The sequence below is a fragment of the Syzygium oleosum genome, unplaced genomic scaffold (assembly GCF_021117445.2).
Source record: "Syzygium oleosum isolate NSW1041296 unplaced genomic scaffold, Sole_v2.1 Sole_v2.13, whole genome shotgun sequence".
Classification (NCBI taxonomy): Eukaryota; Viridiplantae; Streptophyta; class Magnoliopsida; order Myrtales; family Myrtaceae; genus Syzygium; species Syzygium oleosum.
In genome coordinates this window covers 7225560-7239668 of record NW_026607497.1, presented here as the reverse complement: position 1 = coordinate 7239668, position 14109 = coordinate 7225560, and the positions used below count along the sequence as shown (strand labels likewise).

The 14109-nt window shown below is 42.8% G+C and overlaps 1 protein-coding gene across 1 annotated transcript; it reads left to right on the top strand.

The window, feature by feature from the left end:
- Positions 1 to 11951: 11951 nt before the first annotated feature.
- LOC115675814 (zinc-finger homeodomain protein 2) lies at positions 11952 to 13572 on the top strand. Its single transcript, XM_056317453.1, has one exon. The coding sequence runs from the start codon at positions 12412 to 12414 to the stop codon at positions 13210 to 13212; it is 801 nt and encodes a 266-aa protein (XP_056173428.1). The 5' UTR covers positions 11952 to 12411; the 3' UTR covers positions 13213 to 13572.
- The last annotated feature ends 537 nt before the right edge of the window (positions 13573 to 14109 follow it).

Sequence of the window (14109 nt, the reverse complement as noted above, 5' to 3'; positions counted from 1 at the left end):
CGAGGTCGGTCGGATCGAACGGCGAGATCTGGGCAGCCAGGAAGAAGCCTTCGCCGGCGCCGTCACACAATCGTGGGGTGGCGGTCAAACGGGCGGTGATGGCGGGGCTGACCAAGTCGAGGTCCATGGGGGTCATGCAGAGCCGCCGCGCGGGGTACCGCGACCTCCAGGGCGGCGACGGGGGAACCGACGCTGACGGCGCGGTCGCCAAGGAAAGCGGAGAGTCCGATGAATCACAGAGGAAGTTGCTCGAGAGCCCACCCGTGCTGCTGTAAAAAAAAAGAAAAAAAAACTCAAAGCCTTTGCGAATTTTTTTTTTTACATTTTTAATTTCACAAAAAAGAAATTACAAAAAGGGATTTTTGGGGTTTCAACGTTATTGAAATTTGCGGGGGAATTCAAGGCGAAGGCGGGGGTGATTAGCGATGCGATTTCAGTCGACGGAGGGGGACTGAGATCGTTCAAAAAAAAGTCAAAAGGGAGGAAAACCAAAAAAAAAGGTCAGCAAAATTGACGTGGATCTATCCACTTTGCCCATGATTGATCGCTTTCTATCTACACTTGCTACATTTGCTAATTAGTGGCTCTGTTTTTGCCGTCATCGGTGACGTCATCATACGCTTTCGTTTTTTTTGGGGGTTCTTTGTTTTGGGGGCTCTTTGTTTTGGGGGCATTAGAGGCAAATGATTAGAGTCAATCGAGCAAAGCTTTAGCTCAAGCCTCATGGCAATTGAGCAAACGAGGCTCTTTTGGTGGTGGGGAGGGTGGGAGCGAAATTCTTGCGGCCGGCGGGTGGGCGGCGCTGATGACGGCATGGAGGAGGTGATTTTCGGCGGGGCGGCGCGGTGCGGAATAGTGAGGAGGGTACGAGATATATGAATGCTCGTCACGTGGCTAGATAACGACGTTAACGCGGCAATCCGACCACAGCGTAACCTCTCTCTCCCGACCAATTTATACGGGTCGCTTCTTCTTGTGCTGTGTTTGTTCTACACCGTCAATTGACTGGATTGAGGTGGTCCACAACGTCTTAGTGATCGGACTTCTTTAATGTATGTTGGTGGTCTTGCGTGCATGGATTCAAATGCTTTCCTTTTGGTGGGGTCTTTGCTATCACCGCACCTTTTGTCCGCATCTCATTGAATGCCTTCTTTTGTTCTTTACCGCAAAGTTCGTTGCACTTGGCGAGGAGAATGTAATTCAAAAAGGTCACAGCAGATGGAAAATCTGATTTGATCTTGAACAACGATTGATGAAGAATTAGTGTGAAAAAAGGAAGAATGGGGGCCATACAAGTTGTATCCAAAATCAACTATTACGACCAGCTATCGCTAAAAATTAGTTAGGACCCGAGAAGCCGGGTTTGGTCGGCATAGAACGAAAATTAATATGTTTCAAAATGTATTGCGAGAAGGAACATTCAGAGCTTTACACGACCCTCGATTTCAAGGAGAAATTAGGAATTCGGTTCAACAGGAATGGTCAAGGTGGCAACCGAGGCTTGAACTCTAAAAACCGTAAGGAGGGTCGAGCCTCCTTGAGTTGAAAGTTTAGGGGCGGCCAAATACAAGGCTGCTTTTTGAGTTTTCGTCTCATATGTCCTATCTGTATAAACGGACCTACCGATTATTAAGAGAGTGAGGTATGCTCCTGCCGGACAATGACGTTAATGCCACCGACGAGACACTCGTCACCCCCGTTAAACTCTCCCGTGTAAGTCTAATTCGAAAACCCTTACATTATCCCCAATCCCATCTCTCTCTCTCTCTCTCTCGCTCTAAATCGTTTTGTGGTTCAAAGCAAAGCACAGCGTATGGGGCGGAACAGTTTGAGCAATGGGCCTCGTGCAAATGTGGCACGTACAGGCTTCTTAACCAACTAGAGGAAGCAGAAAAGATTACTTGGGCAAAACTGGCCCATCTTCGAGCAAACAACGCGGGGCTTTCATTCTTGGACGTCTTTTACGGCAATGAAGAGAACTTCGATCCCGCGGATTAGGAGCGCGAGCAGGTCGGCTGGCTCGATTTTGTGCGATAACCCCGTAGTTTCTTGTGCCCGAGCCCGCCCGTCCATATAGACTCGCTCGGGCCCCGTCTAGCCCCGATAGTTTTTTATGAACATCTAACATCTTCCAAATCGTGGTGGGCCTTGGCAAGGGCCGTTAAGCCCGGTAGACGGTCCGGCCCGCACATACCCGCTCGTTGATCAAAGTGTGTGAATAAAACGATCTCGAGTCGATCTATAGGGAAATGTATCGGTGACTGACTGTTCGTTTTTAGAGTGTTGGCACATTCGGTACGAGTGATTTCCTGTGTTATGTCAACTTCACCTGAAACGTGCTTAATCAACAATGGATCCGGTTTGCCACAACTGTGGCCCTCACCCATTTTGGTGTAGAATTAGAATCAATCGTAGAGGTGATCACTAGGCACGCAGCATAATAGGCCCTCCTAAGTCCATTTAGACCCGGTTTGGCCCAAAGGATAAAGGGACGGATCTAGACAAGCAATTCCCTCTTTGGACATGACCCGACCAACTCCGGTCCGGTCAAATGCTAAGCGAAAATTCTAATGTTTTTTTTCAAATTCGGGCTGGTTTAGGCTTGCCCGTCGATCAAGTCTAAATAGCAGTGTCTACTGTCGAGCGCCTGAAGCACCCGCCTCCAAATTTTTTCGGTACTCTTGCTAATGAGTTTAAGATACGGTATCTCAACATTACAAATTACACGGACGTTTGAATGTTCTATGATTTGAAATTTCTGTTGAGTATTCTCTGGTACGGAGTACATTTTACTGTTAATTTTGACAATTAAGGTCAATGCAACAGGAAAAGCTCAAGGCAGTTATGATGGACTCATCGTCTCCAATTTTCCACGTTAGTACTATGTTCATTTCCAACATTTCCTTGAATCGTGTTGTTTCTTTAACCCTAATTTCTCACTCCACTGTTTTGTCCACTCCACCAGCAGTATTTGCATCCTTTTGTCCCTATGTAGCATTATGTTGGATACCTTACTTTGACATCTTCAGAGTCTTTGGCTGTAAGATAAGCGATGTGACCTCGCATGCATGTCCACACAGCTTTTTATGAGGCACAAATAGGAATTCGGGCGTGTTTGTTTTGCGAAAAATGGACGATTTGAAAAATATTTCTTTAAAAATGATCATTTTTATCACTCATAGCTCATCCACGAAAATGTTCAGACATAAATTGTTGATAACGAAAATTCTTTTCATTAGCTGATTATTTTAAGCAATGCAAGCGATTATTTTTAGAAACTTCGTGTTTCGCAAAAAAAAAAAAAAACAGGCCCGAGAAGTCACTTGCCGTTTCCTTTCGACCTTGGTCACTTTTGAGGGACCAAAGGGAACCAGAAAAAAAGGACCTTCCTACTTAAACAATCGAAACTTCAATGCCAAGAGATCATCATCCTCGAGCTATATTCTAGGACGCAGGTGGATAGCTATTAGCTTCCTTAAACTTCTGCAATCTTGGTTTAGTACCACCCACGCCGAGGTTTCTGCCTTCTACTTTACACACGACACGTTCCATTTTGTAGGAGACAAAAGGCTACGATTTCATTTCCTTAGGGCATATACTAAAACCTTAGTATATGCTTAAAGGACAAGTCTTTCATTAATAGGTGCAGTCCCCAATTCTGATAATGCTCAGGCCCTACCCTAGCTTTTGGAGTGTCAAGCGGGGAATGGGTAGGGTGATGTCGGTCGACGGCGACGTGAATTGTTATCCTAATTAAATGGGTTATTGTTCGAAGGGAAGTAGACTACTCGAGAATTTCATAATTCATTTACGTAGTAATTTATAATTGAATAATGAATTCAAAAAATCTAAATAAAATAAAAAATAATAATAAATCGATGAAACGTTGCTTGGTCTTCACTGCTAACTTGAGTAAGGAGTAGATTTTTCGAAAACTTGAAAGCGAAAACCCCTTTTTTTTTATTTGGTGTAACTATTGGAACCGGATCATGACAGGAAACTTTCACATCCGATTTTGATGGGGGAGATCCTATCCCAATTTTTCTTTTGCCAGGACCCAGCCCTACTGTAGAAAGATTAATCAAGGGGAGAGACTATCTTATTGATTTGTAGTGCTTCAATCATTTGTGTCGGTACATTTCAATCTCGCATTAAATTTGATGAATTCTACGTTAATTTTAACAAATCTCACCGCGTCTGATAATTCTACATATGTTTCGGTAATATATTCGATGCATGTAATATTTCATTCAAAAATGTTAAAGAGCGCCTGGAGAACAGTTGTTAATGGTCATTCATCGCGCTTTAGAAACATAAACATTTTTATTTTAAGGAGGTAGACTCTTCTGAAATATGTTATTATTTAATTTTCGATGTGTAATATCAATGTTATAAGTATATTTACCGATTGTAATTAATATAGTAGAAAATTATCCAAAAAGTCATAAATTTATTGCACGACGGCCAATTCACTTCTAAACTTTTTAATTTAATAAATTTATTTTAAACCTTTTGACAATTTGCTATTATAATCTTTTGGCTAAATTTGGCCGAAAATTGCTAACATAGACGTTGGCCGTCTTACATGGCATGGTTGGTGTTAAAGTGGATGATTTTTGCAATTTTTTTGAATTTTTTTATTTTACATCCTTTCCTTTTTTTTTCTTTTCATTTTTTCCTATTTCCTTCTGCCGGTTCGTGGCCGACGCAATGGCCATGGTCCTCGCCCAGATATGGATGAGAGCCCATACGCCCTTGCAGGCCACAAGCAAAGGTCTCTTGCCTAGATTTGAGCAGGGCGAGGGTATCGTGGCCCTGGCCAGCCATCGTCGAGGCCCCAAACAAGTGGAGGGAAATAGAAAATTAATAAAAATAATAAAAATAAAGAGGAAAGAGAAATAAACAAAAAAGAAAAAAAATCAGAAAACTTAAAAAGAATTGCAAAAAAATATCCTCGTTGGCATCAACCATTCAATGTAGTCGATATGTAGGGCGACCGGTGTCTACGTCAGCGATTTCCGACTAAATCAAGCCGGAAGAACTATATTGATAAATTTTTAAAAGGTTTTATACACCGTGTTTGGCCAATGTGGAAACAGTTTCATGGTAAAAAACGTTGTCGAAGAGACTATCTGAGCCCATAATGATGGTATCTTTCTCTATTACTTCAACAATGCTGACCTAGTTATTAAGGAACATGAGGAAATCTAAGTTCTTGGTGAACGGAAACATAAGAGTAATTATATAATGCAGCATATAAGCTGACAAAGTTCAGTCGCGAGATATTTATATTACAACTGCTAGAGGTGAGCATGTTTCCAGCCACTTAGTAGGAGATGGTAACATCTTTATAGTTGGCTCTTGCTATTCAACCCAGATCACTAAATGTTCTTTTGGTACTTTGAACTTGATCTTGAACAAAAACTATGTCATACGGTGAATGTCCGTTTGAACGTTTATGTATGGAAGTTTGCTTTGCTATTTTATAAATATTTGATATTTATTCTGATTATATTCCGGTATTGTTGTGTGTGTGTGTGAAGTTGATGTATCAATATGACATGTCGATAGAGGTGGAGGGATGTGAGGAGATGGCTCCGATCATTGAATTGGAATCGTCGGACGATGAATGTGGAGAAGAGCCATCCCCTGTCATGAGTGCGTCAAAGAAGGTACTCGGTTCTCATCTTCCTCCTCGTGATAAAAAAAAAATCATCCGATTTGCTTGAATCATTATGCGAGAATTGAAGATGAGAATGGAAAAACATATAGAGCGAAGTGCATTCATTGTGGGGTTGTGTATGTGTACCATATTGCTAACGGTTCTTTTACAACGAGGAAAACGTGCTAGAAGCTTCCTCGCAATGTAGATAAGATGCAGAAACTCTTCGCACCGCTCGTGACTGGCAAATGAGAGGCTTTCATTTTTGCTGTTGCGTCCACTTTCGTTTTGCTGAACTAAAAATAAAACAGGAAAAAAGAAGAAGAGGGACCTGTTAAGACCCTGGAATCTGTGATGGTGTAAGTTTTCAAGTTTCAAATTCAGGCGAAATTTATAAGGAATCTGAAACCGGTCGCCCCTGATCGTGATGAGGATATCATGTGATTTCGTGAGTTGCACGTTATCTATCTAACGGTGGAGATTGCATTCGTGGGGCCGGGTCCAATTTCTCCAAAAGTGAAAAATGGGTGTGTGTGGGGGGTTCAATCTTTTGGATCATGGAAGACGGGGAGAGGCGAGGGGAAAAGGCTGCCAAAAAGCATGGAAATGGAAATGGAAATGGAAACGGGAGTCGTTGATAGGGGCGAGGAGGGAAGGGGAGGGGGTCAGAGCCTGGCCCTTTCTTTTTCTGTCTTATTGTTTTTTGTTTTTTCCATTGTTTTTAATTTCGATTTTTTTTTAATTTTATTGAGTTGTCAACATCGATGTCTGCTTTTCCCCGCAATTCCCTCTCTCCCACACAACCACGCAACACTCACGCCCCCCACGCACGACCGAATCTCGTTCCCGATGATGGGTCAGTGCGGCAAAACGGAACGGGATTTTGTGCATTCTTGTACGGCGGGCGGGGGGGGGGTCTCCCCACACGTGCCACCTGAATTTTAGCATATGGCCGCGCTAAAATGAAGGGATAAGTACGTTAGAAAATCTAAATTTTTTTTTTCGAAAGTGCAAGTCAGTCATAAAAAAATTTAAAAAAATATAATCGAGTCCTAAAACTTGTCATATTGATCAAATCGAGTCATTCCGTTGATTGCATTTTTTAAAAGTTTTAGGATTCGATAGCACTTTCGTGGCAAGTTTTAGAAATTGATTGCACTTTTTGAAAGTTTTAGGACTCCATTGCGCTTCTGTGACAAGTTTTATGACTTTATTACACTTTCACGACAAGTTTTAGGACTCAATTACACTTTCGTGATAAATTTTAGGACTTTCGGTGCACTTATCCCTTATGTTAAAGTTCTTAATCGGCATCGACCGCCTGAATTGTGTAACTGGCAGATTGTCGGTGTACTATAAGATGGGAGATGGGCGTGAACTATATACAAAATAAAAATATGGAAGTTTCCATGAGGGCAAAAGAGAGGAAATCTAAGAATTTTCTTCTCTTCTTCTTCTACCGAACAAAGCAAACAGATGACAACTTGGACACAAGCCGCGATCCCAATTGTAAAAAACCATTCGACCATAGAGCTCGAGATCAAGCAATGATTCTTGGTGACAATCATCAAAACATGACGGGAAAAATCTGAATAAGCTTCGGCAGGTAAGGTAACATTTGAAGATTAGTTAGTGTTGGGTTGACCTCCGGTGAGTCGGGTTTTCGGTTAAGACTGGTAGTCTCTGTCGTGCCATTACATTTTATTTCGGTTATTACTGTTATTTCGGTATCTTTACCAAAGTAGTTCGACATGCAAAGCATTTTTTAGCTAAAAACGATTCGAAACGTGTCGGCTTGTCATAGATTTGAGCCATTCTTACTGTGTCTTGGCATGTCGTATTCGCAAGGGTCTTAAAACATTTGTCTCGTGTTTGAGTCGGGTTGATAAGGCATTAAGATAGCATAATGGCGGTTTTTTTTGGAAAAGCACTGAAAAAACCATCCTCAGAGTTCAAACCCACTTTCAAGTTATTCCTCTATTTCTTTTTCTATGATGCAAGGGCACTAGAGCAGAGATTCGACTATTTGGAAGCTCATGGAACACCTTGCAATTCTCGTGAATAGATGAAGTTCAAATATTTAACATGTGCAGGTGGCCCCAAGCGAGAGTAGTTTGCCAGTGATTGGTGAACAGTGACTTCTGCGGTACCTTGCTCCAGTCCTTTACTACTGTGTTTTTGCTACAGTACTTTCCGACATGTTGGTAATCCTCTAATGCCAAAAGTATTACTACGCATCATAAACTTTGTTATATGACATTAAGGGTGTGGTTGTTTTGGTGAGAACTTTGCGATAATGAAAAATGCTTTTCGAGAAATTTTTTTCTAGAAAAATATTTTCCTTTTTCAAGTTAGAAAATAAATTTCTTAACTTTAAGCACGTATATTTTATTTGACCGTAAATAATTTTCTGATGACTGATCATTTTCAACGGTGTGAAAGTTTAAAAAACTAATTTGTGGAAAAAAAAAATATTCAAAGAAACACGTCCTAAATTGGATTTGACATATGATAATGTAAGAAGATGATGATTGGTACTTTCTTTCTCTTTCCTTTCCTTTCCATCACAATAATAAAAGAAGGGCAAAATAGATAAATCACTCAGATTGACGTCTCTTTCATTTCCTTCACGATAACATAAAGAGGACAAAAAAGATAAATCATCCCGATTGACTAGCTATGAGTTATTGATAAGATTAATATCGCGAAAAATTCAAAACTGGTATACATATGACAAATTTATCTCAAACTAATTACATGATTTCATTCAATAAAAAAAATTGGGGCTCATGACCATTTTAAAAGTAGTAAAAACTCAATTACCAAAATAAATTAGAAAAAAAAAACTCAACGCAAAAAAAGTTAAAGAAAAAAACAAGGGCAAACGAAAAAAAAGAAAAAAAGAAAAGAAAAGGACGATGAACAAGGGCCTTGACTAATGTCGGGTCAGACTCTACTGTTCTGCAAGAAGCATGACATCAGCATTTTGCAATCCCTGAGCAATATATTATTTATTATTATTATTATTATTATTAAAAGAGGGAAAAATAAAAAAACAAAAAGAAGAGGAGGGAAATCCCAAAAATATAAAAAAGCATTAAAAAAAAGAAAAAAAGGTTTGACCGTTTGGGAGGAGCCATGAATTGTGTCGGAGAAAAAGGGCACGTAAGCCCCCAGTCCCCATTTATGCCGACATATTTCACGTTGTATTCATAATAAGGAAAAAAAAAAAAGAAGAAAAAAGAAGAAAAAGAGAACGGTCGATGGACATGTCCCACGTGTCCCGGGTCGGTTCGGAGCCGACCCGTTCTCGTTCGTTTCGTGCTTGGGGGCGTGCGTGGTGTCTTTAGCCACCGAGCAGTCAGCCGATGTTCTTACTAAGGTGTTTTTGCTCGAATGTGTGTTACTTAGGATTCGATTAACGCGGAATAGGCACTTTAGGATCGCTTGGTGAGTGTTCACAGAGTCTACCTGGTGCCGCTCCTTGTTTGGACCGTCTCTCCCCGGCGATCATTTCAGCTCTCATCGAGTCGAGTCGAGTCGTTACGGGCCGTCCAATTTCCACACGGTTCGTCCCCGTACCGCATACATACCGGAGGGAGTCCCATCCTGATACCATAATATGGCACCTTCGGATTAATTCACTTTAGGTATTGTCTGCTTTGATCCGTTCCATATCGAGTCTCACTGTTTTGTTATTTGGCGTACAAGTATATACTTTTTCAGGGGATCACCAATTCTGGTAATACTCTCATATAAGCATTCTTAACATCTAGGTTTAATGCTGAATGTCGCCGTTACGTCAAAAGGCGCTTCTTGAGAAATCATTCTAGGTTCACGTATATAATCTAGGGTCGCTCTCTTTCTTTTCGGTACACAATTCGATTTATTCCTACTTCTTTCGCCATCCTAGAAATTTGCCCGCAACCGCCACTTTTTTGAGCCCTCTTGCCCGGCGATCATTCCCCGCCGCCGTCGAACCGGGTTGCTAGACATTAGGACGACCTTCGGGTCTGTCCCGCCCCTAACTTGCTCAATAATCACCTCTGATCACCACAAATCAATAATTTGTAGAGACGATACCAGATACATCTATTTGTCAAGGGCACGATTAGTTTAGTGAAACGCATGCTAATAAAAATAACAAAAGAATTTAAAATATCAAAACCGTTGACCCGCATCCAATCGAAATTCTTGATTTGGTTCGCGGTTATTTTCTCAAGTTTGATTCGTGATTTTCAAAGGGTACCCAATGAAAAGTTCATTGAGAGCATTACGAATCGATCGATGCCAATTATGGAAGATAGTGAAGTGAAGCCCATCTTCGGCCTTGAATATATTGTTGGGTTCAATTTGGATTGCAAGTTTTGAAAATGTACAAGTTCGGTTTGGTTGAGTTTGGCCTTAAAACAAAATCCTGCTCGCCCCTTTACTTGATATGGACTAAAAGCTAATGATTTAGAGAAGTCCATAGTAGGGGAAGCATCAATTTAGGTGATAGACAACCTACTGACGAAAGTAGTGGCAAGCGATTCCAAATTCCGTAAAGTTCCTATCTGGAACCTAGATATTACTAATAGGAATAGGTTCCTCATTTTTTGGAACCTTAATCTACATTACCTACCTTGGAACCTGAAACCGACCCTTCCCTATCACAGGCTCCAGGATCTACCTAGGTTCCACTTGTATTATTAATTGAATAATTACAGTGAATCATCATCTTTAATGACCACCACTTGTTACTACGATCCACTGACCATAACTTATATTTAGAGACACAGAGAATATAAAAATATTAACGAGTCATAAAGTGAAAGCTCATACTAGTGGTTCCAGATTATACATTCATCACCTAACGCCATGGAACACCACAGGATCATGCGAAAACATTGATAAAGAAAAAACACAAAATACTTGTTTAAGGTTTCAAGTTTCAAATTCCACCTACTTATAACTTGGAACCGACCTGTCGAAACAGGTCCTTTAATTTTTGGAACATGAAACCTACCCTGCATACTTTGGAATTTGGAACCTACAGGTTCCCACCGGTCAGGTTTTCAGGTTCAAGGTTCTATTCCGGAACCATGCTCACCCCTAGATGAAAGGCCAAAGGACGTGGCATATCATCTTTTTATTTTTCTTAAAAAGAGTAGGAACATGAAAATTCTAGATTTAAGAGTTCCATTAGAGATGATCGAAAGGCAAGCGACCCGCTCAAAAGGCAAATAATACATGACGACGTTCTTACACGATGATACGGCTGGACCCGAATGTTTCTATGTGAATTTCATGTATGGGCGGATGCAGATAATACATCAACTCCAGCTTAGGTTTGCCCAACGAGCACCTTTCACGTCTATTCTTACTCAATACATTTGTTTCACATCAACGAATGATTTGAGAATTTTATTTTCTAAAAATGATTATCATCATATCGATTCAATAAATTGGTCATTAGGAAATGTTTTTATTATTAGAAATAATCCATACCTAAACATTCTCTTTGATAATGATAATATTTTTCTTTCGCTAATGATCGACTCCTAAACATTTCCGTCGATAATGCAAATAGTCTCCTTCCATTCATTTTTCTGAAAATATATTAAGAAAAGATGTTTTTTCAGACGTCTGAATTCTTGCGGAACAAATGTACCATTTCCTACCTATTTGATTTTCGGTGCAAAATGGTTGGGATGTTTGGTATTTTGAGTCGAGGGTGAGGGCGAATTATAACAGCAACAACAACAATAATATTATATTGTGCCAAGAAACGACACCCTTCTCTTTCAGTCCCCAACGTCATTTCTTGAAACTGCACGCAAACCCTTTTCTTGATTTATGTATGCTGTTCTTCTTCAGACTTCTTCTTTTTACTTTTACCGCGACGTAATTTGCAGAGCATCTCATTCTCGTTCTCAGTCTCACCACCTCCTTTTCTTTATCGTCGTCTTCTTGGTTTTTCTTCTTTTCTTTTTTTACCGCAGACTGTTGACAGAAAAGCAGTCAGCAAGCACAAAACGGGAAAGATGTGAGGCAGACAGTCCCCATGGCCTGGCCTGCAGTTTTAGCTAACAAAGGGCAAATTCTCAGACAACCATCCTTCGCTTTTCCACAGACACCCCCCCCAACTTCACTTCAGAGGATTAAGGAGAGGGAAAGAAAGGGACAGCGAGAACCAGATAAAAACAGAGGTGATAATCTCGCGGGGATTAACCGGCGATAGCAAGTTAAGCCGCCCTCGAGGTGAGGGCTTTGGTTTGTGGGGGGGAGGAGAGGGGCAAATTTTTAAAGGCCTTTCGGGGTTGCAAAATGGAAAAAAAAGGAAGGGTTGTTCGAGTGAGACAGACACCCTTTCTCTCTCCTTCTGTGCAGAGTCGGGGAATTGATGGCCACACTCTCTATCCCCTCTTATCTTCTGCTTCTGCTTCTGTTCTAGCTCTCTCTCTCTGTCTCTCTCTCTCGCTTCTAATTGTTGTAAGGGGGTGGATTTGTTTTTTTCTTTCTTGCCCTTCTTTCGGAATTCGAATTTGTGACTTGTAAGTGGAGAGACAAAGCCAAGCTGTTATAGTTTATCATCATCATCTTTGCTGACACAGAGTGTGCTTGGGCGGATCTCCACTCAGCCAAAAAAGCCATGTGAAGATCTCGGCCACCGCCACCATGTCGGCTTAGAGAGAGAGAGAGTGAGAGAGAGGGGAATTGAGGAGGGAGACAGAGAGAGAGAGAGGGGACGGGAAGAGAGAAGAGATATGGAATTCGACGAGCATGAAGACCAAGACGAGGAAATGGAGATTCCGGTGCACCACCACCAGACGCCGCCGCCGACGAGCTACGACCCCCTGGGCAACTCCGCCCGGCCAAGCGGTTCCGCCGCGGCCGGGGAGGGCGGGGTCTCGGCGGGGCCGAGGAAGTCGGCGTCGGGGTCCGTGCGGTACCGGGAGTGCCTCAAGAACCACGCGGTGGGCATTGGGGGGAGCGCCGTCGACGGCTGCGGCGAGTTCATGGCGGCCGGGGAGGAGGGCACCCTCGACGCCCTCAAGTGCGCCGCCTGCAACTGCCACCGCAACTTCCACCGCAAGGAGACCGACGCCAGCGACGGGGGCGGCGGCGGGGCCCTGGTGAGCTACCACCACCCGCACCAGCACCCCGGCCAGCAGCACCACCAGTTCTCGACCTACTACAGGGCCGCGCCCCCGCCGGCGGGTTACCTGCACCTGACCCCACCGCAGCAGCAGCACCGGCCGCTGGCGCTGCCGGCGGCGTCGGGGGGCGGGCACAGCAGGGAGGAGCTGGAGGACGTGTCGAACCCCAGCAGCAGCGGCGGCGGCGGCGGCGGCGGCGGAGGAAGCGGTCTGAAGAAGAGGTTCAGGACCAAGTTCACCCCTGAACAGAAGGAGAAGATGCTGGGCTTCGCGGAGAGGCTGGGGTGGAGGATCCAGAAGCACGACGAGGCGGCGGTGGAGCAGTTCTGCGCGGAGACCGGCGTGAGACGCCACGTGCTCAAGGTGTGGATGCACAACAACAAGCACACCCTCGGTAAGAAACCCTAATTGGCCGTGTCGAAGTGGGCTGAGGATCGATGGGGTTAGGGATAACATCAGTTCTTTATTTTTCCTTCATTTTAGGTTTAGGGTTCTTGTTTACTTTTCTTGGTTTTTTTTGTTTTTGTTTTGAGTAGATGCTGATCTCTTGCTGGTTTTAGCTAGTTCTCGAGAGTCTGATAATCATTTGTAGTTCTTACTAGTTCTTGGATGCTGGTGTCTGGTCGGTGATTATGAGGATGATGAGCTAGAGAGAGAAGTAGGAAAACGTTAATTTGACCCCCTTCGAGGATGGATGGGCCATTGCTCATGAAGCTTAAGTTACCTTGGCATTTCCATTAACGTAATTATTATCTCCTTCGATCGTCATTTTCGTCTTCTCGATGATGGAAAATTGTGGGAATTCGTGCTTTGGGGTTGTGTTTGTGTGTCGTTCAAGCTTAGTTTCAGCAACACAGCTGCGGTACACATATATGATCTGTGGGCTGAACTGAACTGAACTGAACTGATGAAGCCCGCATTTCTCTTTTCTAGTTTTCCTGCGCCTGAAACTGTCGTGTTGGATTTGGTTAACGTGGATTGATGAATTAATGAGGCCTGAATTAAAGGCAAAACTGAAACGTAAACAGACAGACATGTGATGATAGTTAATGGGGGGTGATGACTGATGATCAAGGATCGAGAAGGAAAGAGAGAGAGAGAGAATTCTGAATGTCCAATCAAACGTGTTCATCATGCAAACCTGCGTACCTCACATCTGTCATCTCCCTTCCTCAATCTCTCTCTCTCCCTCCCTCTCCCTCTCCCCGGTGTGTGTTCATTTGAGGAAGAGAATTCTCAATGTGTGCAGAGATCTGAGGTTGGACCAGAAATGATAAGGGGCTGTGAATGGCGTGCATAGTTTCA

Coding starts and splice junctions, on each gene's coding strand:
- LOC115675814 (XM_056317453.1), top strand. CDS start 12,412: ATGGAATTCGACGAGCATGAAGACCAAGACGAGGAAATGGAGATTCCG.